Genomic DNA, 25,009 nt, shown 5'->3' with positions numbered 1-25,009 from the left:
CAATGGTTCCTTTCAGATGAATGGTGATAATACGTTCAGAGACAGGATGGACGGCAAGAAGAGACTGTTTGGCTCGCTTGGAGAGTAGGAAACCGACATCTTGGCGGTGAACTCCATCACTTCTTCCAGACGTGATGAGCGTGATGTCGTTAATTCTTTCTATTCCTGTGGAGGGAAGGCGAGTCTCAGAAAGTCCAACAATGTCCCAGTGGTAACGGTTCATATCATTTAGGACTAGTTCCCTTTTTCCTGGTTTGGCTAATGTGCGTACGTTTAGCGTTCCTAGTGAGAGATATGTTTTTGGGGTTAGGATAAATGAAGTCTTCTCTGACTGGAGAGTCGTCAGATCAGATAAATGATCGTCGGTTGCCCCGGACGCGGTAACAAAATCATTGTCATTCTCATCATTGTCAACATTATCATCATTATCAACATTATCATCATTTTCATTGTCACAATTTGCAATTCTTGGTCTCATACCGTTGGTTACCCCGGACGCAGTAGCACAGGTTCTTACTTTCTTATTCGCCATTTTCATACTTTGTATTTAAGAGAAGGAGTTTCTTGGGTAATTTTTTGGGGTAGCGGTAAGCCACTCCTCTCTACCCTTAGCAGAGGCCATTGTCCATGAAGCTGGATCGTCTACCCTTCACAGTTGTCCCTCTAGGAAGGGATCCTCCCGTTCGGTGGTCTGCAATGCTGAGCAATTTTTCCCATTGCTGGGGGAAGGTGTGTAACTGCTGGGACATGTCCACACGCCAGTGGGCCCTGCATGGCCCTACATACGAGGGGCCTTCCTCCTCCGCCTGTATTTCTGACCCCCGGGCGAGGGTGTCCCAGTTTCAATTATGGACCCCCAGGAACTAGGTCCCCCCTTGGTCCGCGCCTTCTGTGAAGGTATCCTACATATCTATAGAACATTCCCCTATCCGCCACCTGGGGACGCGCTGAGTGGCCTGGGGGAGGCCCCCTACTAAGAAAAGAAGTAAAATTTTAAGCCATAACAATGTTTTTTTTCTTAATTTAGGAGATGTATTTGCAGATCTTTGAAACCTCATAAATTGGGATTGAGCAAAGTTGTGAAGCTGATTAACAGTTTTCTTGTGCTTTGTTTATGCACAAGATCTATTTTTCATGGTTTCAGTTTTATAACACACATATTTTTAAAGATCATCAAAAGTCAGTACTCTCCAGAGGGAAGAGTGGAGGTAGGTACTTCAAAATACCTTCCCAGGACATATTTAAGTCCACAGATGAATCCCTGGAAGTTAAATTTTCTTAACCTAACCCCTTTCAAAGAAAGCAAAATGAAGCTAGACTAGAATTTTACCCTCTGCTGAAGCTTGGGCATTAGGCTAATCTGAACTAAATTTAAGAAATCTTTTAATTTAGTTCCCCACAATATATTAGACCTAGTTGATAGCATACTTTTGCATTTCTAACCAAACTTCCTTAGTTTTTTTTGTTCTTTTTCAGGCATCAGCTCTAAGTGGCTAAATATAAAATTAATTTTTCATAATTCTTTGCCCATGGTAGTGAAATCCTAGAAAGTAATTTAATAGGTCCAATAACTCTGAACTCTAAATCGGGAAAAATTAATCAATCTGAAACTGAATTAATTCCATTTAACTTTGTACCCTCAATTTCAGACAGGATACTAACAGCGCAAATCCAGCACAAACATGGACAATGGACCATCATTGTCTGCTACACCCCAACAAATCAAGCCTCAGATGAGGTCAAAGATCGTTTTTACACCCAGCTGTCTAGCATCCTAGCAAAAGTATCCCCTCCTGACGTTTTAACCCTTCTTGGCGACTTCAACAGCACTGCCAGAGATACAGATGGTGTTTGGAACAGTGTTCTTTGACCTGTAACACCCAACTGCTTGAACGACAATGGGCTAAGGCTCCTTCAGCTGTGCAACATGCACGATCTCGTGATCACCAACACCCTTTTTCAAAGGAAAGAAGTTCAGAAATATACCTGGTATAGCAATGACGGACAAACAAGAAAGATGTTAGACTACATAATCGTGTCCCGACGCTGGCGTTCCTCTATAACTAATTACCGAACTTACAGAAGTGCAGAGTTGGGAAACACTGATCACAGGCTTGTTGTTTCTAACCTTAGACTACGCCTGAAAGCCCATAAAGGTGACCACCGTCCTCCCAAATTAGACCTGAACAATCTCGCAAATTCCAACACGTGCCAGGTCTATGCTGTCTCCGTCTCAAACCGTTTTGACTGTCTTGGTCAAATTTCAGAATCTGAAGAAGCATGGCAACTATTCAAGGATGGTGTATTGCTTTTGGCCGAAAGCACTATTGGTCGTCTGAAACCCAGAAAAAAGTCCTGGATATCACAGGAAACTCTAGATATTATTGAACAGCGTTGCAAAGCATGCCTAGCAAAGGACATGGTTACCTACAGACGTCTAAATGGCATAAGAAATAAATTCCTCCACAGAGACAGAAAGCTGTTCACCGAAAAAAAGGCAGCTGATCTCGAGGAGGGTGACACACGAAAAAAAGGCAGCTGATCTCAAGAAAGGGTGACACATGCGCCTTATACAAACACCTTCGGGATCTTACAGATGGAAGGCCATCCTCTCTAGGCCCTATCATATCTAATGATGGAAATATTATCACTGATGAGAACGCTCAACTGTCCACCTGGAAGGATCACTTCTCTTCACTTCTAACCCTGGACTATGTTAGCCAACCTGACCCTGACCTTCTTCAAGTTGCATCCAATACCCCTGAGGCCCCCGTGTGAAAGTGTGCACCACCCCTTCACCTCTACAGAAATCTTGAATTCTCTGAAACGGATGAAAAACAACCAAGCCCCAGGAGTCTGTGGTATCCCTGCAGAACTGCTGAAATATGGTGGGGCAGCAACCCTTCTCTGGCTCCAAGTACTGTTTTCCATAGTATTCTGTACAGAATGGATTCCAAAAGACTGGCGAGCAGGCATCATTCTGCCTCTCTGGAAATGGAAAGGCAGTCACAGAATCTGCTCTAACTATCAGGGCATCACACTCCTCTCTGTGCCCAGGAAGCTCTTCGTTATGACCCTCCTGGACCGCTGTACCACTTTCCTCAGAAGCCAATGAAGAATCCAACAGGCTGGCTTCATGCCAGGAAGGTCCACCATGGAGCAAATATTCACAATGCAGCAGCTGATAGAAAAGACTCAAGAACTTCAACAAAAAGCATATGTTGCCTTTGTGGATTTCAAGGCTGCTTTTGATTCTGTCAACCTGACCTAGAATCACTCTGGCTCATATTGAAAACAACGGGACTACCAGCAAAGTACTGCAACCTTTTCGAGCGGCTCCACAAAGGGACTGAGAGCTGCATGCAGGTCAATGGCAGATGCAGCTCATCTTTTGAAATCAATACTGGAGTCCGTCAGGGTTGTGCTGCTGCCCCAGAACTATTTAATTGTGTCATCAACTACATTATGACTTGGACCATAAACTGCCTCCAGTTTGGGTTGCATTATGGTGATAGAGTACTTTCAGATACTGACTATGCTGATGACCTTGCTCTTGTCTCCGATTCACCATCGAAGCTAACAGAAGCCCTACAAATCCTTGCTGATGAAGCCTTAAAGATAGGGCTGTCGATTAATTGGCAGAAGACAAAAGTGATGTTTGTTGAACCCCGTAATTCGCGATGTCCCCTGCCAGTCCTAATGGTTGGTGACAAACCAGCTGAAATTGTTGAGGAATTTACATACCTTGGCTCTATCCTCTCAAATGACGGATCAATCCTTAAAGATCTAATGCACCGAATTGCCAAAGCCTCAGCAGTAGTGGGAAGACTAAGTGCCCTTTGGAGGAAACCTTCTATCAGCTGTAGGACCAAGATGTGCATATACAATGCTTTGGTGGGATCTGTGCTTCTTTACTGAGCCAAAACTTGGCCAGTCACTTGGTCTGTGCTTGGCACTGTAAATATAGCTCAAACAAAACACCTTCGCCACATTGAAGGACTACGCTGGCACAATTTTGTTAGCAACAAGAACCTCCTGGCGTTAACTGGTCAAACACCCTTCTCAGTCCAACTCGCCCAACAAACACTACGCTGGTACGGACATCTCCTTTGCATGCCCCCTGACACTCCCGCATAAACGATTTTTGACTTTGATCCCATGCTGCACGGCGGGAAACACCCAAGATGTTGTCCCCCAACCAGATGGAAGGACACAACAGGTGCCTTCTTAGTCATGGCAAATATTCAGGAGGATGTCTACATCCTTACAAGAGACTGGTCCAAATGGAGGCACCACGTAGCATCACTCTCGACACCGGAAGCATTTCAGCAGGAGCATTAAGTCAAGTAAGTCAAGTCTCAATTAGACTACTAAACCCTTTAGATAAACATATCATAGTTCATATTATTGACTTTTTTATAAAGTGAATATACCACTTGATAGCTTTTTTTATGCTCTTTACAAATATAATAATTGCTTTTATCATAAATCAGGTTGATTTAAAGCTCCTGAATCAAGTAATTTTTCAGAACTGCCCTGTCAAATGTTCTTTTACAGTTTGTTTGGGAAGATTGAATAATGGAAAATGTTGTCTGACCAAACTATTTTTCTGTGGCCCCATAGAACATGATGCTGCTTCTTTCTTCTTGAGTGGCAACCTAAACAGCATAAAATCCTCATACCCAACTTTTAATTTTTCTCATGATTGCACAAAAGTGGAGCTTGCTCAAAAGAAAAGGTAATAATGCTCTAAAAGAGGAACTTAACCAAAAAGTGGCAGCAGGAGAATCAGGATGGAAAATTAGAGAAGGAAAGGATGGCTAGAACTCTTTTTTCAAGGTGAAAGTAGCTCGCAAATCCCTAGGGAAGCAGTTATGGAACAATAATTTCCTTGCGCTCTAAACCAATACAGATACTTTATCAAGTAAAGTTGAAGAATTATAGTCATTGATGTCAGTGCATGAGCCTCATGTTGTTACTAAATCTTTGCCTAAGAATAGTCCAAATCCAAAAGCATATTTTCAACAGGTTGAAGGTTATACTTCATTAGTTAATACTAAATATAAACATGGATTTTTATTTATGTTCATTTGCTGCTTAAGCACACAGAAGTAAATTATCTTTTAGCTCTGAGTATTAATAGATGTTTAGTGATTGATGTAAAAATTTCCTAGGTCTACAAATAGTATTAGAATTACTGCAGTGTATATAAGTCCTATTGTTAATGAGTTATCTCCAAACAATAATGCAAATTTATTACAGTACCTTAAAAATGTTTCAACAATTAGTGCAGGGGTATTAGTGGTGGGTGGTTTTCACCTACCTTCTATTGATTAGAAAAATAAAATAACCTCCCCTTCTGATCAATCATTTGAGCATCATTTCCTTCAAAAATTGCAGGACATTTACCTATGCCAACATATTCAGGAGCCTACACAATTTTGGGATGATTTGACTCCATCTGTCCTTGACTTGGTAATAACAAAATCTCCTGACAATGTTAGAAATATTGAAATCCTACCTCCATTAGGAAGAAGTGATCACACCATTCTTAAACTGTTGTTAAAATGTTCAGGTGATGATTCTACTCCTCAAAAGCAGATCCTTAATTATAATTACACTAAAGATAAATGTGAGTCTTTCTGAAATTTCATTTTATCATTATGTATCATGGAACAGTTGAAGGAAAATAAATACACTGTTAATGAGGTATTTGAGCTAATTCATTAAGCTTTGGTAGCAGGTCTAGATAAGTTTATTCCAACAATTCTTCACATTTAATTACACTAACAGAACCCATTATCACCCACATAAATTGTACCCCTCACTTTCAAGAAGGAAAATAGGCCAACATTCATTTTACAGCAAGGTGGGGAAGCCATGGAATGACCTTCCGCCTGAAACATTTCTAACAGATAATATAAACAGATTCAAAACTAGCAGAAAGATATTTTCAAAGTAAATCATTTTTAAATCATTTATAGTATTATTTGTCAGTGTTTGTTGTAGTTGTTATTTTTCATAGACTTGTATGTGTGTATTATGTTGTTAGCATTGCCATAACTTCTTTTTATTATGTTTAGTACAACAAGCTTGAAAGCTTACCTTGGTATTAACAAAAAAAAATTGCTTCTCTTTCAGATTTAAGCCCTTTTTAACTTAATCAAACCCTGCCTAACCTTTATATAAATAATTTTGGCACTGAGAAAATGTAGTATTGTTTGTAAAAAACAACTCATAACTCACATGTTAATTAAAACATGTTTCAGATAATTGTGCTTGGGGGAGTTTGCTTAAGGGGGATAGTTGGGAGTTTTATTGCTATGGGGTACTTGAAACTTTTCTAGGTCTTGGTAACTTAATACCAATATGAGATATGGGATATTCAAATCTAGATATGGGAGTTAAATAGCTAACAGAATAAAAAGGCTCTGTGAATGATCTCTAATAACCTGGGAGACAGAATCATCTCAGTGATGTTCAGGTCTCCTAATTTGTGTAGATTCCCTTGGAAGCAAACCTATGAGACTAAAGGAACTGTAACTGATGCCCTAGTTCATAGACAAAAATGATTATAAGACAATAATTTTTTTTTGTAATTACATACAACTTTGAATAAGAAAACTTCAACAATCTATAGCATGAAAAGGTGCACATGAACACCAGAACTCAACTGCTTGCCCTGGCTGCCTGTGTTGCACTAATATAAGACTAAAACAAGAACTTGGCAGATGACCTGGGCAGGTGACCTCTACTGAAAATGTTGCAATACTACTGGTATTTCCCAATCATGATACATTGACCAGTCTCCACTCCCTACAGACAAAAGAGAAGGGAACAAGGGTTTTCCCTTCTGGTTTTTTTTTTAGTTCAAAAAACCAAAGGTTCATATAAACCAGTAATAGAGATTTGATTTTGATTGGCTAATTTGAAAAGAAACTTTTCCGTTTGTTCTAACCTTTTTGCTTACTGAAATAACAAATAATTTGACTTGTGCTAAAAGCACATATCTTATGGAGTATTGAATTTAACTTTAAAACTTATAGATGCTTTGAAGATTTTTAATTTGAATTTACTAAAGGGGTATGAACAGGAGATTTGGTCCAGTATTTTATAGGGGTAGGGTTCTGGCCTATATGTTATAGTTAGTCAATAAAATGAACTGTGATATGTTTACCCCTAACCTAACCTAACTATAAATAATTTTGGCTCTGAAAAAATGTAGAATTGTCAAAAACAACCATGAAAAAAGCACTGAGAAAATATGGTATTATTTTCTTGAAAACTACCAATAACTCATACCCTAAATGGAAAAGTGTCCTTTTTAAGAGCTCAAACAGTGCTTAAATTTGAATTTGCAATAGAAGTGATTATTATATTAGTAAAGAGCATAAAAAAGGCATCAAGTGATATATTCACTTTATTGGTAAGTCAATAATATGAACTGTGATAGGCTATATTTACCAGCCTTTAAGGTAAGACTTCTGTCCCCTAAGGTGGTAGCCTACTCCTACAGGTTACAATTACAAGAAATATCTGGTAAAACATTCAGATTTTAATCATAACAGATAAATATAGCAAAGAAGCAGTCTCAGTCCCTTGTATGGAGGCCTTCAAGGAAGCTGAAGAAAAGATTGGTCATGGCTTTGAGAATGGGATGCAACTGATGTGTTGGCTCAACATTTTCACTACCAGTATTTAGAGGACAATATCTTATTTAATGGACGATGCAATTTCATGTAATAACAAGACAAATTTCCTTTGAAAAGAAAAAATCATCGGCTACCAAATAGCCTTACTTTCCCAGTCTTCTACCTTTTAAAGTTGTAAATACCTAAAAAGAAAAATTTTAGACCTCTGTAGATGTTGAATATTAAAGAATACTTATTACACCTGGTCACAATAATTTCCAATAATATCGTTTTGGGTAGAATGCAACGAAAATTCCTCCCTTGAGGTGACGGAATTTTAAATTTGGCCTCATGTGCAAATTTTAAGTTCCTTCTCTTTGACAATCAAAATTTTTCCCAATGGAGTGGGAAGCCAACCAAAGACGGACTAAAATATAAAAAAAAACTTTAGATTGTAACTTTTGTGATTACTTGAGTCTTTAAAATCTGACCTTATCTCAATAAAATCGTGATTTTGGAGATAGAATTAGAGCTGGCCAATTCTGTATGTGATTAGGTTTTAGTTATAAATCAAATGGCAAAATATTTGAAAAATCCTAAGCAAGGTTTGTTTTTTTTCGATCTAAGTAGAGAACTCATTATCAAGACCTTCATAAAGTAGTAAGTTTTTTTTGTGTATCTAAATTCAGATTATTGGGCAATCTAATTAATATATTACCATCATAATGTTAAGCATGTAGTCTTAAAGTAAAGTCCAGATCATCTTTTACCTTGATAGGCTATTAAATTTTTTTAAAAATATCTGCTCAAATGATAGGCTTAGGCCTTTACTTCTTCTCCTGCTCTTGAAGGGGGAAATAGGTTAGGTTGATGCAGGCTACCTTCTTCTGGTGGGCCCACTACTTTATTATTATTTTCTTATTGATATGTTACCTATCACTATAGTTCATAATCCCTCAGCCACAAGACCCTGTCTTATGTAATGGCCTCAGTTAGGCCTTATGTAAGGCCTCAGTTAGGGTAAATTTATCCTAGTGGGGTCCCACTTCTGATAATCAGAAGCTAAACTAAAACTACCAGTAGGCTAAATTTAGATTCCTTTTTTATGCTGTTTTCAAATATAGTGGGAGCTCTTCTGGTAATGCTCTCCCCTGCTGATGGTCCTAGATGGGTAAAATTGTTGCAAACAGTGTTACTAACTTTCATATAAAGTGAATATACCACTCAATGCCTTTTCTTATGCTCTTTACAAATATAATAATTGCTTCTAGGCTACTGCAAATTCAGATTTAAGCACTTTTTGACCTCTTGACCTCTTAAAAATGACCTATAGGCTATATGGGGTCATTTCAAATCTGTAATAGTTTAGAAACAAATTCGGGCTATATATTTGCACATCAGGGGGGTGGGGTTAAAGCATAGCATATATTAAATATGTAAACTAACCATTGCTGTATTTTTTTTTATGTGTTTGTGCACATCAAATTTTAATGAGAAGAGAAGTCACCAGTGCAACAGCACAAACACATAAAAAAACAGCAATGGTTAGTTTACATATTTACTATATGCTATGCTTTACCCCCCCCCCCCCCTGATGTGCAAATATACAGCCCAAATTGTTTCTAAACTATTACAGATTTGTAATGACCCCATATATAGGTCATTTTTAAGAGGTCAAAAAGTGCTTAAATCTGAATTTGCAGTAGAAGCAATCATATTTGTAAACAACATTAAAAAAGGCATCAAGTGGTATATTCACTTTATATGAAAGCCAGTAATACTGTTTGCACCAATTTTACCCCTAGATGTGGCTCTAATAATGGCCTGTTCCCTCAATAATTGAATATTGTGATATTACCTTAATTTGCACTTTGGAGCAAATTAGTTGCAAGAACTCTGGTGCTCATAGTTGATGGTGGTGATAGATCTGGTCACTGTTTTAAGGTCAAGCAACAAATCATCAGGATTATAGAGTACTGGAGACATATAATTTAAGCCCACTTGGTAATGGTGATCACATGGTAGGTGTGGTTCAAGAACCATTCTCCAGAAATTTAGGGTTGGCACCACCTCACAGTAGTAATTTTGGATTGAGTTCACAAGATGGTTGGGTATGACTAGCTACATCATCCTCCAAGCTGACTCTATTGTCTTCCAAGAGTGTTATGGTAGGGAGGGCTAGGATGAGTTTTCCCACTGGAATCTCCTTAGTTTGGCCTCCCATTCCTTGTTGAGCCTTGTTTTGAATTCCTCAGATGAGGTTGCAGAGATTGTTTCTTGGCTTAGCTGGTTCCAACCATTCACCACTTGCTGGCTGAAAAGATCTAGTAGGACCTTGGTGTTAATGGAAGATTTGAACAGCTTTTTGGAAAGTCCTCATGTTTGTCTTTGGTGAGGAATGAAGGTGAGCAGCTTTTGGTCTGCTTGCTGGAGGTACCTGTAGATGAACATTATCTCATTATGCCTATGCCAAAAAACAAGTGTTGAGCAGATTATAATCTACTGCAGTAGGGCTGACTGCATAAACCATCAATACATTTAGTGGCTCTCCTTTGGACACCTTCAACAAGCTGTATGTTGTTCTTATAGAAATGACCAGAAAGACTTGTTCCAAAATCTAGGATTTGCCTGACTACTGATGGTTCTTTTCAGGAGTCCTAAATTTGCATTTGCTTTTGAAACTGCTTGGGTGGTGTGCTCATGGAATTTTAAACTGTCATCCAACAGGACTCTTAGGTCTATCCCACTACTAGAAGTAGGAAGCAAGACTGTTAATGACATTTTGCCATCATACATAGTGTACTGGTGCTGTGGATTACCACAGCCAAAATGAAGAGTGATGCACTTTGAGATGTTGAAGGGCAGAAGCCACTTTTCTGCCCATGCTTGAATTTGGTTAAGATTGGCTTGTGGGCTACTGTTGTTTATGATACCAAATAGCTTGGAGTTGTCAGTGTAAGGAGTTAGGTGGTTTTTGTTTCAGCCACCAGGTCATTGATGTTGATGAAGAATAAGGTTGGTCCCAGGACATTTCTTTGAGGGACACCGCTCAGAACTTGGCAAGGTGTTGAATAGACCTTCTCCCCATCTCTGGTAAAGAGCCAAACCTTTTGCATTCTGCCATCAAGCCAGTTGGTTAGCTTTTTTTTAATGCCCATAGCTATAAGTTTGTAGAGCAAACAACTATGAGGGACTTTGTCAAAGGCTTGGGCAATGTCTAGTAGAATTAGGTTGACAGGAAATCCTCTGTCAAGAAGCTGAGTAATTAGCAGGTAAGTTTCAAGTAGGTTGGTTTTGACTGACTTCCTGGGAAGAAAACCATGTTATTTATCTGAGATAATGCTGTTGGAAGCAAGGTGCTTGAGAAATCACTATCTGGTTCTGTATTGAAGATTGAAGCAAACTGGTTGCTTAGTAAGTTTGTTAGTTTCTGGGTCTCAGTCACTTCTCTTCTGTCATCAGTAGTGAGGCGTTTTAAACAGTGCCTAGCATGGGTTTTACTGTACACATAATTCCAAAACTTTTTTGGGTTAGTCTTGCATTCATTGGAAAGTCTAAGCTCAAAGTTTTGGTACAGTTGTTTGGTTAAATTTTATAGTCTATTCCAAGCTTGGATGTACTTTTCATAGTGACCAGGCTTATCTCTTTTCTTCCAGTGGTACAGTTTCAAATTTCTTTGTCTTTTAATGCTATGAGTGATATATGGTAATGTCTTTGGTACAGAATTAGCCTTTCTGTCATTTTTCCACTCTGAATCTTGGTGACAACTGTCTAGAATTTCTCCCACTGGTCATCAACATTGCCCTGAAGTAGCTCATCCCAGTTGATAATTTTTAGCTTCCTTTGTATTGCCTTGCACTCAGTGTAAACCTTTCTTTTGCATTTACTTTTTGCTGAAAATCTAGAGGTGATTATTTCTATTGCAAGATGGTCACATTTCTCAACTGGTGGGAGATAGTTTACCTTCTGAATTGCCTCAATTCTGTTTACAAACACCATATATATTACCATGGGTTGTTGAAAAGGGGCAAAGCAGAGTGGGTTGGTCAATTAGTTGGTAGGCAGAAAGGTCATGTACAATCTCAATGAATGGTCTAGCTTTAATTGGGCTATTGGTAGTAGAGTAGTAAGGGCACCCATCCTTCAAGATCAGTTCTGGGAAATTGAAGTCACCTCCAATAATAAAATTACCTTTAAAGTTTTCAATAGCTTGATAGAACATTGATGAGAGAGTGTTCTCAGTCTCAGGGGCTGAGGGTGAAGACAGGCTTTGATAGATACTACCAACTCTGAGAGTGTTGGCATTGGTCTTCATCAGTCATGTCAAACCATACACATCTGACAGAGGCTGAATTTGTCTCAATGCAGTGCTCATATGCTGCATATGTATTTTTAATCAGAGCCAGAACACTGCATTTGCACCCTGTAAAAGAAAGGTTAGAAACGACTTGGTAACCAGGCATATTAATATGAGAATCTTCTGGCCTTGTTCTTGAATTCTTAGGACACATTTCTGTTAATAAAACCAGGTCACAGTCTTTTTGGTACAGCAGCCTTCTAAATTCCTGTAATTTGTTTGTTAGTTGGTAGGATATGTCATATTTTCCTTAATCAAATGGATTTGTTCAGTCTCAGCATCATGAATAGAAGCATCCTACATATTATGAAGTAAGCATTTCATTGGACTAGTATCTTCTTTTTGTTTATTATTTAGGGTAAGTTAGAAAAATAATCACCATTTCAACAGTAATCTACTTAGGCTGTGCAATAGCATTGCCTAAGTAAAGAATGATGTTGGTACAAAGTATCATTTATTCATTTATTTTTTTTTTTAGACCAGGGCACTTTGTATAGAAGCAGTTGTTGTAGAAACTTAAAAAATTGCTCATTTAATGGGAAATTGAAGGGAATAGTGATCTTTTTAATAATTGAAATTTGATTCCCATGTCCATTATTTCCCCAAAGACATCAAGTCAAGATTTTGAGACTGACATTTTGTTCAATGTAATTGAAAGTTCTGGAAATTATGTCTTTGAGGATGACAACTCCCTCCTCCCCTCATAGCCCTCAGTGCAAGGGTTTTAATTTATGACCTGGGGGTGTATAAAGTTTTTATAGAAATGGTGGTCATACAAGCTTTGAAAGAGCCTTATTGGATTGGTAATCAGAAGTTCTAGTGCCCTTTTTATAAGTCAGTGATGTAGGGTAGCACCCCCCCACATATGTCATATTCTCCCAAAATGTATCCCATAGAAATTTCAAGATAGCCATTTTATCCAAAATAGTCCAAAGATCGTGTAACTAGACTTTTGGGGATTGAAACAAACCCCAGAGCCTGGGGGCAGGGGTTGTAAGTTGTGTCCTAGGAATGTTTAAGGTTTTTGGGGAAGGAATGTTTGTATGAACTTTAGAGGAGGCTCATTTGGTTGAAAATTGGAAGTTCTTGTTCCCTTTTAAGAGCAAAAGTGATGAGGGGCAACTACCATCCCCCCAACTACCCCTCTTTTCCCCAAAAACATCTGATTGAAACTGTAAAATAGCCATTTTGTTCATAATTGTCTAAAGAACATAATACAATGCCTTCAGTGTTGACACAACCCACAGAGCCCTGGTGCAAGGGTTGTAAGTTATGCCCCAAGTTAATACACTACTACTCCTACTGCTACCACTACAACTATGATGGTAGTACAATTAAGACTATGCATATGAAGGGGAAAATTTGACAGAATAATTAGGGGGAATTTGAACAAAATCACAACACACTATATACATACAGGTTTTCAAAAGGGTTTATCTCAAAAATGGATTTGGGTATTAAGTTGGATCTTATAGAGAACACCTAAAGGGGAAGATCAACCCACTGCTACATTTACTACTACTGCTATTATTTCAATTGCAACACCTTGTAAGGCTTAGAGTATTAAGCTGAAAAGGACATCAAAAGAGGGTCAAAAGTATACATCAGCAAAATTTTTGAATGGCTTACTATTTCAAGGTTATACTTATGGGGTATCATGAAAGGGATGTTCAACCGACCAAAAGGCAAGATATAAATGTTACTACTGCTATTAATGCTGCTTCCAATAACACAACACTAACACTGCAACTACTTCTCCTGCTACTACTGCAACTACTATGATACTATTACTATCAATGCTAAGTATGTTTAGGTAAAATATGAGAGAAAATTGATAGCAAATTTGAACTAACAAAAGAAACTATGGGCATTTAGATTGTCAAAATAGTGTACCTGAAGAATTGATTTGTGTATTAAGCTGGAACTCTCAGAGAATGCTTAAAAGAGAAGATCAATTGACGAAAAAGCAATATATGTACACTGCTACTACTATTACTACCACTTGTACATTTACTAGTTCTACTGTTACTATTACTATTGCTTCAAATACTACCTCTATTACAACTACTTCTGAGAGTAAGAGCATTAAGATGAAAATTTCAAGAAGTATTGGAATATACAGGTTATCAAAAAGACATATTGACAATGTTGTAGCAGTGGTTAATTGTATTAAATTGAGTACTAATACTACTGCTGTGACTGCTATTACAACTATACCTAAGGGGTGAAATTTTCAGCGAATTTCTAGGGGATATGTAAACTGAATCACAACATGCCATCCATATGCTGGTTGTGAAAAGGACATATCAGCAATATCTTAGGAACAGTTTTGTGTTTAAAATTAAATCTTACAAGGTTTGTTGTGGGGGATGTTGAACTAACCAAAAGGCATTATTTGCATCATAATGCTACTGCTTCTACTCCTACATCTGCTACTACTGTTACTATCATTATTACTGCTACTACTACTACTGCTAAGGGTATTAAGGTGAAGCTTTGAAGGAATATTTAGGCAGATGTTGAACTAAATCCTAAAGAACTATGATTGTTTAGATTGTCAAAAGGGTGACAAAGCAAAATCACAATAACAGCTTACTTTCGCGGGTTAAACCTTTTGGGGTAAATTGTGATAGATTTTGAGCCAGCAAGAAGGTACTTTTTGGATACTTCTGATACTACTGTTACTGTGACTAATGATACTTAAGGGCATTCAGATGAAATTAGGGGAAGGTTTAATTAAACGAAAAAAATACACGCAAGCAAGTATTAAAAGGTCATATACGCAATATCATAGGCAGCACTGCTCTTTCACAGCAAGTAATATCATTAGTATTTTAAAGGAGCTAATTGGGTCAGATGTCACCCAAACTTTTGGTATTATTAAGAGAATATTCTGCAGTAGATCCCCATCAGTGATTACTTGACTTCTAAAGGGCCTGATCCAATCAAAATTAAAATTCAGTATGTCCGTTGCTGCTCCAGCTAACAAGCTAGATCAATAAATTATAGAATATGTGTTGTGGAAGTAGCAAAATGCATAAGGGGTTCCCACAACTTTCCATATTCTACCAGACTCCAAAGGCTGAAAATATCATCTCTCACTTTACCAACATAGGCATAGAGATGGTGTAATGGCATATAAGTTGATCTGCAATGATGATTTCATTGCAAACCTGTTTCAGATAGATAGTTTTTCAAAAATGAGAGCACACCCTTTCAAGGGGTTGCTCTTTTTAAGAACAAGAGCACCAAGGGCACCCCCAGAAGTTCTACCAAAAAAGTGCTAATTCTAGCTTACAAAGCAAATTTTTCTCCAACCATGTTGATGGCCTATGTGACTCCCCTAGCCAGAATTCAGTCATGTACCCTAGTACTGGATTCTATATGTCTCTAAGAAATTGGTTTCAAGCAATTTTACTGGCTGAAAGCCATTCTGACCAGAGGAAAGTGTAATGTTAGTAACTAGATGTGTCATCATTTCAGCATTCATGATAAACTCAAGGGTTTTAGCCATTACTAAGGTTTGACTGATTTTCTATGTAATTTTCGGTCTTGGTATCGTCACCTTAGTTGAATATTGTGGTAACTTGAAATAGCTTCCAGGCTATGAGTAGCTTATTTGAGTCAAGCAAAATCTGAAATATATTATACAGTGGTAGTGGAATCCCTTTGGTATCTTGCTTCAGTTGTTGGCTGAGATTGAATTTGGAATGTTATAGGATAGACAACAAGGAAGAAGAACACCTGGATCATTAGTAAGAACTGATGCACGCCCATTGAGGAGGTCAGCAATTCTCCTCAAATTGAATACCTCCTTCCCATCATTTGTGTTGATTGATTTTACTGATTGTCTGTTCTGGTGTTTACTGGATATGCAACTCCAAAACTTCTTTGGGATTTTCTTGGTACTTTGCCTCAAAGCTGTTTAAAACTGTCATTTTGTCAAATTTGTCTATAACCATGTAAAAATGGCCTAGAAATTGATCATAATGTGTCAAAATACTAAAAAATAATTTGAACCTTATAAAATATAGGCTACATATAAGAAAATTAAAAGGGCCATTAAAAACAGAGGAAGGAATGAAGACGAGCAACCATATACAAAACTTGGGCAAAACCTGTGCAAGTTGTAAAAACACAGAAACTAGCAGGATATTTGTTAATTTTTTCTGTAATGCAAAGGTAGTAATTTTTCCACATCTGGATGTATAGCAGTGAACAGGAACAAGGTAGGAACATGCTGAAAAACAGCCCAAGGCCAGCAGAATCTATTGGAGATTGTCATAAAGTAAATCTGCAAGAAGAACTATGCAAAGAAGAAGAGTACCTACCTGAGCTTTCCATGAGAAAACTGCTGCAGACATGGTGACAGATTGCCTAGAAAAGCAAAACGTGCTAAATAAAGATTACTTTTACCCAAAATATAATCCAGAAGAGCTATTACAGCATTATTAAAAAGATCAAAGAAAGGGTATAGCCAAGGGAGAAGAAAAGTAGTCTTCATTGCCCTATTTTGGGCTCTTTAAAGTGAACACAGAAGAGATTTGTTAGTACTACCCCAGACAGAGTAGCAGTAAGAGACGGAAGGAAAAATAAAACCATGATAAAGAGAAAGCATAACATTTGGGGGAAGAAATGAGTTAATGCAGAGCAACATTGAAGACTGGTGGAGGATGAGGGAATGGGTTTGTGTTACATGGGGTTCAAAAGAAAGAAAACTGTCAAGATACACAGCAAGAAAATTCACCATAGCAGCTTGCAGTAGCATCCTGTGGGTACCACCAGGGGGTGTTGGCAGAGGTTTGTTGCACAGGTCATTCATAGATTGTCATGTAATACATGCGTTAACACTATCTACAGAGTCCATGACTTGGAGTTCTAGATCTGCGTCAGGGTAGGAGGACATGCCTCTGTTCTTTCCTGGTTTTGTCTTGGTACAAAAGTCACAGATCCTAAGATTTTGTTCACAAGAAATTATTCTACTCTTAAGCTCTGTAGTAAGTGCTGTATCTTTTAGGCTCTGATTGTTGTCTCAAAGGACAATTCAGTAAATAAAAGTGTTATTGCCATATTCTGGGCAGGATCACGGGCCTGGTTTTTCTGCTTTTTCCAGTGGACATTGTTTATGAGACCACAATTGATTTCATACTTTTCGGATAAGAGCTACTTGAGTGTGTTAATGTCCAACTGGAAATGTTGATACATATGCAATAATATTGCTTGTTCTTAATTCTTGGTCTTTTCCAGCATAGATGATCTGGTGTATTTCAGATTCTAATGACTGCTGAAAGTTAGTATTAAGTGCTAAAAGCTTACTTGCAAAATTTCCTTTGTTTCTTCTATGCTACTTTTTGAGGATAGGGTTAGGCTGTTTGTATTGGATAGAACCTAGCTCAGGTCAAAGTACACTCTCAGTTTGCACAATTGTATTTGACAGAATAGTGTGAAGGCTTTGTACTGCTTATGTAATCACTGACATAATAGCTTAGATAATTGCTACAGAGTGAAGTTAAGTAATAAATTTAGGAGTGGATTTATACTATTTGAGACAATGGATCTTGTTTATTTTCCCAAGAAGGTTGTTCTTTGGGTAAGATACTTTCAAATAGTCACTACACATTCATGACCCATATCCATCACAAAGTCATGCTTTTCTGTTCTCCCTGCAGAACAGGCATCTATGAATCTTTTTCATGGGGCTCTCCCTAGGATGCTTTGATTTTTGTGGCGTTTCAGGTGCACTGTTGTTCTGTGTTTTTTAAGGGATTTTTACTTTGCAAGTAGGGTAATCTCCAAGCTCAGCATCTCATGACAGAATGATTAATTCAATTTGATTTACGCAATTTACGATACACAGTATAATCTAAAGCGTATTTATTACAAAATAGGATTAAATTAGATTGTACCTAGTTATCTAACTCTAACATGTTATTTGTTCAAACGCCAATAAATCTTTAAGTGTGTCTGTGTGAAGTCATAAAGTGAGGAATTTCAGCCAAAGTTAGCTGCTATGTTCTTACGTTAGGCCTGCCGTAAACGACCTCATGTTTACCTCTGTGAAAATGCATTCAATTTTTTTTAGTCCAACCTGTAGTAACTATTTTAGGATGCCTAGATATCGAACAGAGCTTTCAATTTTCTATGTTTTTTTTTTTACCTAACACATTCCTGTCAATTAAAAATTTAGGTTACGATTTCATTTCAGGAACCAGAATAAAATGGCAGATCGTAGAAAGCTTCCAATTTTATCAGGAATAAATTCAAAGAATTTTGAATCTGAAGAAAGGAAACTCACTCAACAACTATTTGGAACAATCCATTTCCAAAATGAAGAAGACCATATAGAACCAGAGATAGTTGAAAAAGAAGAATATGTTGAAACAGCAGAGAAGAAACCACTGAAGAGAAAGCCAGTTTGGATTGATGAGGATGACCTTGATATTAAGTAATATGTTTTCAAAGCTGATGTATTTTTCTTAAATAGGCTGCACATAGGCCCTCATCTTCCAGCTATTATTGGTCCAAAGTATACATCTCCTCTGTAAAATTAAAAAAAAAAAAAAATTGACAAAAAGTGCACTCAACTGCTGTTGACTCCCCACCTCTCAGGAAAAATATTTTATCCCTACCTTCAAATCTAACCATACCTGTATGGTAAATCTACACATTTATGGCATGGAATGACTTTTTCTCTTCCCATATGAATGGTCCAAAGGATCCTGTCGAAATAGCCTAAAACTCTTGATCAAAATCTTACTCTTGGGGATATATTAATGACCCCCCCCCCCCCCTGTTCTTTAATTGTTCAAGTTTTGGACAAAATTTGTGGTTATTTTGAATTTATTTTTAATAAATTACTTATGAGTTCTGTCAAAATTATGAATAAAATTAATCCTTGTGCTGGGTTTAAAAAAAAAGTGTAAACATCTTCACAACCTCCACAGTATTTTTCATTAACCATATAAAAACCCTTGAAGTCTTGGGTGACCCAATAGTCAAATCAATTCACTAATTATGTTCTAATAGCCTAATTAGCAATATATTTGTCATTCCATCATGTTCCACTTTGCTTCATACCATTTATGAGTTTGCACAGTTTGCCCCATCTGCAAATGTGTCGGTAGATTTCTGAAAAAAAAAACCCTGAAAATGAAACAACTCTAATCAGGCTTGTTGGTAAAAGTATTCTGATATTTAAGAACAAAGTATTATAGGAAATTAATAAACACATAATATTGTAGGGGACCCACAGGTATTGAAAGGAGTATCAGATGAAAGCAAAAAGGACAGAAAACTCGAGAATTTAAACATAATGCCCAGGAGAAAGACAATGCAAAAATTTTGTATTTGTTATCATACTTATTTGTAGGTTTGTAGATTTCTAATCTTACTTTATTTTTTCAGCCCAACAATTTGTTCTTCTCTATAGTCACTGCTAGTAAGTCCAGGGCTGCAACAACGTGTCTAAAATTCATTGAAGGCCCCTGTTGGTCCTAAAAATTGACTTTAGGTCTCCAAGGTCTCATCTTTTTGCTTCAACCTAAAGATTGCGATGTTTTTTTTTCTATATTTTGTCCTAAATTGGGATTCTTGGAATTTATTTTTGCTTGTGCAAGGCAAAAGTTTTTTTTTATAGGTTACAGACCCCTTTACCTTTGGAGTTAATAGGCTAGTAGGCCTTATGATTCAGTTGCTTTTTATTAGGCAAACACTTTGCATCTTCTGTCTTAACTCCCTTTTGTTGAAAATAAAGAGACAAGAAAAGTGCTATAGATTGCTATCTCGTGCTATCTCGATTGGCTCCTTCATAGCCAATCGAGAGATTGGCTTTGAAGGAAAGTGTAAAACAATAAAGACACCTTAAATGGTTCCCTGGCTTATGGTATTTTAATCCGCCTCTAGCGCTTTCAAAATACTATACACGTGTAGAGAAAAACAAAAAATTTTGTTGTACCCTTAATCAACTTTCTACAACCATCAGTAGCCTGTTAGTTCTGGTAAGAAAAAAAGGGGCACATCAGAGCTGCCCATGCTAAAATACGCTTTTCTTTGGATTTTGAGACAGGCGACTGTAAGTATTTGTTTATGAGTTTTCGACCATTGCCAATTGAATGGTATACTTTTTGTTTCGAACTGATGTCATTTTTGAGGAGCTTCAAACTCTTCCGAAATTAAATATAAAAATCAAGTGTTTTCAACTAAAATTAGGGATCAACGTTAAAACTAAAAACGAACAGTAATTATAAAATATATGAGGGGGGCTTCCCCTTCCTCAATCCTCGCTTTTTATGCCAAAGTATGACTTTGTCACAAGTCTTTAAGAAATAATGCTCAAACACAAGGGCCCGCGGAATTTGAATGAGAAGTATTTTTAAAGAACTTCAAGACTTTAGCGTAAAGAGCGAGGTTTGAGGAAGGGACAGACCCCTCCCTCTTATATACCGACTTATTTCTGTTCATTTCAAATTTTAATGTTACTCTTTACTTTCAGTTGAAAAATCTTGTTTTTTTTAATTATAAATCCGCCTCCCTCTTCGTAGAAAATCCCCCCCCCCCCCACAGTGAATTCCTCCATGGAAAGTTTTTCCCCCGTAAAACCCTCTCCCCCCTCTAACAATTCAATCCTTACGGAAAATTTCCTGCGGATGATTTCGCCTGGAAAATCCTCCTTACCTTCTTTCATTTAAAAAAAATTATTTTGTCAATTATTTGAGTTTTTCAAATCACGCCAGAAATCCCCTCTTCCATGGAAAATTCCCGGAAACCCTCCCAAAGCAAAGTTTCTTCCGCGGAAAATTCCCCTATGGAGAACTTCTCCTGCGGAAAACTCCTCATGGAAGATTTATCCTGAGGAACTACCTCCTCCCACGGTAAAATCTCCTAAACAATTCAAACCCCGTTGAAAATATCTCCCAGACAATTCCCCCGGAACATATCCACTTTAAAAATTGAGTCGCTAAAGAGAAAGCTAGACAAATAAAAAGAATTTCCTATGGGGAATTCTGGCAAATTTCTACCATGTAAAATTTCCCTTGGAGAATTCACCCCCGAAACTTCCCTCCCCAAGAAAAATTCTCGCCGGGGAAATTCCCATGCATAAATTCCTCTACCCTAAAAAATGTCTGTATACATCCCAATAATAAATACCACGTGTAAACAATGGACCAATTTCGTAACTTACAACCCTTTTCCAGAGGCTGTCGGAGTCATGTCATCCCTAGGGTCATGGCTATTGGACCTTCCAAGTATGTTGAACAAAATGGTTATATCAAAGTTTTAATCGGATGATTTTTGGGAAAAAAGGACGTGGGAGGGAACTAGTTGCCTTCCATTATTTGTTGTCACTTAAAAAGGGTACTAGAACTTCGAATTTCCATTTGAATAAGCGCTCTCCGGATCTTCTAAGATCATTGGTTCAATACGATCCCCCTGGAAAAAAACAACAACAAATAAACATGCATCCATGATCTTTCTTCTGGCAAAAATTCAAAATTCTGCATTTTTGCAGATTTGAGCTTTGCATTTCTACAATAAGGTTCTCTGATACGCTTAATCTGATGGTTTGATCTTTATTTAAATTTCTTAACTTTTTAGGGGAGGGGGGTCCTCCTTTTTTGGAAAATCATGCACATTTTCTCAGGCTCGTAGCTTTTGAAAGGTACAATTAAACCTAATGAATTTTATATATTTGCAATCAGAATAAAACGCCAATTCTTTTGATATATCTATTGTTATCAAAATTCCCTTTTATAAAGCATTGGTTACTATTGCGCCGAGCCGCTCCCTACTTACTGTCAATTGTTGCACAATCTGATTACAAAATCTGAATAACAATTACCATTCCTGAATAATTGAGTTTTTACAGGAAGAGGGGTTGCAGCTTGGAAATGTTGTCCCCTCGACTAGGAAATGTTTAAATGCGCGCGCGCGCAAAAAAAAGAAAAAAAATCATCTCGTTTCGACGAAAAGATCGAAATGTTGTAAGGACCACTTCAATACTATTGATTAAAATGGATCAAGAATGCATTAAATGGTTAGCCTTAAACTTTTTTTATTGAATCCAGCATGTTTGGATTATTTCAATCAACCTTAGACAGTTTTTAAAGCTATTTCTTATCTTCCTTTAACCTCTTCTATTTCCGTTGAATAAAAATAACTTTCACCAGCACTGGAATCCTTTAACCTATTTGGAATTTTTTAACTTCGACTTTGATAGTAATTCCAGGCAGGAAGATTAGAAATCATGTCAACAAGACGAAAATTCATGTCTGAATAAAAGCTGTACAGGTGTCAACTTGGAATTTTGGAACAAATGATTTAAACTATTTTTAAATGTTCGGTTACTATGGGCTGAAGGCCGCTTTTTCCAGGTTGCAGCTATCGCTGCAAGCATGATTTTGAATATATGTGAAAATAATCTATATTTTTCTAATAACGAATATTTTTTGTAAACAGAGGGTTTTTGGTTTAAAAAAATTTCAGTTGTGACAAGAATGGGGACATGGACACCAAATGAAAGAGTGTTGAAAAGCCGTCCCTGGAGACCTTGTCTGAGACCTGGTTTTTAGTGTATTATCCACAGCTCATGACTTGTCTGCAGTAAGGGATCCCACGCCTCGCTGCAGCACACCTGAATTTCTGATCGCAAGAAGAATGTAGACTTAAAACTAAAGACAAAGTAGAAAATGTACGTCTTTTATATACGCCATGGAGAGTAGTGAACCGGCAAAATTGTCTAAGCGTATGGGTGCTTATCAAGGAGGCACACTCGTGCCTCTTTAAAGAGGCGAACCACGACAATGTTAAGCGATCTTTGGTTCCAGTGGTCACAGAGGGATGGGGAGGGATGCATTTCGTAGCCCAAGCTCCAACTAAGAAACCTGCCAAATTTCATCCCCCTCCGACTTTTCCTTCATGGGGAAAATCTGGCCGAAAGTTTCGACCACCCAACCCCACCCCCCCTTTAACGTTGTCCGATCGGGCTGAAATTCACAATTTAAGGTCCCCTAGGGCCCAGGAGCTTATCCGCGAAATTTCAGCTCGATCCGATAAATCCTTCCCTGTTTTCCAGAAACCACACATAGCCACTTTATGTTCATGTTCTCCTTTTGTTTTTTTCCACGCCTACAGGTCACAGCCGACATCGGATCTGGGTGTACGAAGACTCATTCGACGCGGAATTCTCCAAGTAATTTTCCTGGAAAGTTTCGTCGGAAAATCTTAACCCCCCGATTTTCTAGCTTAGAAAAACCCATTTCCCCATAAGAGCCCATGTTAATTTTTGAAATTCTTAAAAGTTATATTTATACACATGCAGGTATTTCGACTTCAAACATGGCCGGTTAGCTCAGTCGGTAGAGCGTGGGACTTTTAATCCTAAGGTCAAGGGTTCAAGTCCCTTATCGGGCGTTTTTTTTTCACAATATATGAAAAAAACTTCGTTTTCTTAAAGATTTAAAGAGGCTGCGTCCCAAAGTCGAACCTTAAAACGTACTGGAATTAGGAGAGGCAGTCCTAATTCCTGTACGAGGAGTACAGGAATTATTAAATTACATCCACCATGGATTGTAGAAAAACGTACAGAAATAATATGAAAAAAACTTCGTTTTCTTAAAGAGTTAAAGAGGCTGCGTCCCAAAGTCGAACCTTAAAACGTATAGGAATTAGGAGAGGCAGTTGGGGGCTGCCGCCCCCCAAACCCCCCGCTTTTAAAGACTCTTTTGTACAGGTTTTTTGTTTTGTTAATTAAAAGAGGGCCTTTCCGAAGCCAAGGGCGGGGGGTTAGGGGGGCGGCAGCCCCCCACAACAAAAAACCTGTACAAAAGAGTCTTTAAAAGCGGGGGTTTTGGGGGGCGGCAGCCCCCCAACTGCCTCTCCTAATTCCTGTACGTTTTAAGGTTCGACTTTGGGACACAGCCTCTTTAACTCTTTAAGAAAACGAAGTTTTTTTCATATTATGTAGTCTGGGACGAAAGAACAGTATCAGAAATCACAATGACACTAAAAATGATCGAATCTAACTATTTGGTGAACTCTGCTGACCGAATAGCAGTCATCTTTAGAAAAATGTTCAATTACACAGTGGTCAAAATTTTTTCCTATGTGTGAAGCTAATTTGTATATTTGTTAATCGAAGCTCTCAAACCCTAGTTTTGGAAGATTAACCGTGACGAACTTGGCAGTAGTTAAGATGTGGTCGAGATTGACGAAACTGCAAATGCAGAAAGTAGGAAACTGCTTCAAATGACAATATGATTTGGGTCTGAAAAGACGAAACGGGTTGTATTAAGTCATCTGCAAATGATCTTTATTGGTTGAGCTAGAGTCAGGAATAGTCAGAACAGTCGATGAGAGCGGGTTTTCAACCTATGAACTGCTTGCGCCAAGTTGTGATGGCCCGAATGTTAACAAACAACTTTTTTGGCCGATCGATAGGAAAAAACGTAAATTTAAAAATGACATTGTTTCCTTGAAACTGGTACCTGCAAGATTCAAATTGGTTCAGAATGCTTTTCAGAATAGTTTGCAGGACACCAGCGAGACTTGCGGCGATCTAATTATCAAAGTGTAATGATTTTTTAAAGACTTTAAAGGCTAGAAGACTATCGGAAGATCTAGAATAAAATTAACGTCACCAGGGCAAGCTTTGTGGGAAAAAAACCAGATGGTTGTGTTGCTGCAAAAATGGCGAAACAGCGCCCAACTGTTTTCGTGTATTTCCCGTCTATATACAAAAGAAAAACCCTAGTCCTGTGAAATCAGATGCATAAAAAGAGACCATCCGACCGATCAAGCGACCCACCATAAAAGCACGGTGTCATTTTTTGTTGACAGCCTCAACCTTTTCACTCGTTTTTTATTGTCAAAATTCAACAGGGAGAGCCACTAATGTACAAAATCCTTGCAGAGTTAGACGTTTTAGTTTTAACATTGGTTGAGGGAGCGTTAAAATCTGAAGTGACCAAAAATCTGAGGGGTGAACTAAACCTTCTGCCATTCGAAGGTGAAATAATCTTTTGCT

The 25,009-nt window shown here is 37.8% G+C and overlaps 2 protein-coding genes across 8 annotated transcripts in view; one reads left to right on the top strand and one right to left on the bottom strand.

Annotated features, from left to right (window-relative positions):
- The window catches only part of LOC136038643 (integrator complex subunit 10-like), a 32,739-nt gene extending 24,573 nt beyond the window's left edge, over window positions 1–8,166 (bottom strand). Inside the window, exon 1 of one of the 6 annotated variants that reach the window (XM_065721890.1) lies at window positions 8,123–8,166. Coding sequence is in view for 1 of the 6 variants with exons in the window: in XM_065721886.1 (XP_065577958.1) it covers window positions 7,693–7,739 (47 nt within the window). In the remaining 5 variants the exon portion in view is untranslated. Of the gene's footprint in view, window positions 1–7,692; window positions 7,755–7,786; window positions 7,802–7,891; window positions 8,020–8,122 lie in introns of those variants that run through there. The other 5 variants (XM_065721888.1, XM_065721887.1, XM_065721889.1 and 2 more) reach the window with 5 other exon arrangements.
- LOC136038646 (U3 small nucleolar RNA-associated protein 18 homolog) overlaps window positions 8,091–25,009 on the top strand; it is a 62,166-nt gene continuing 45,247 nt past the window's right edge. The window contains exons 1-2 of one of the 2 annotated variants that reach the window (XM_065721894.1): window positions 8,091–8,236; window positions 18,194–18,433. In XM_065721894.1, coding sequence (XP_065577966.1) covers window positions 18,207–18,433 — 227 coding nt within the window. In that variant the 5' untranslated portion in view covers window positions 8,091–8,236; window positions 18,194–18,206. Of the gene's footprint in view, window positions 8,292–18,193; window positions 18,434–25,009 lie in introns of both variants that reach the window. The other variant, XM_065721895.1, reaches the window with a different exon arrangement.

Source organism: Artemia franciscana, chromosome 18 (assembly GCF_032884065.1).
Source record: "Artemia franciscana chromosome 18, ASM3288406v1, whole genome shotgun sequence".
Classification (NCBI taxonomy): domain Eukaryota; kingdom Metazoa; phylum Arthropoda; class Branchiopoda; order Anostraca; family Artemiidae; genus Artemia; species Artemia franciscana.
This window is presented reverse-complemented; position numbering and strand designations above follow the sequence as displayed.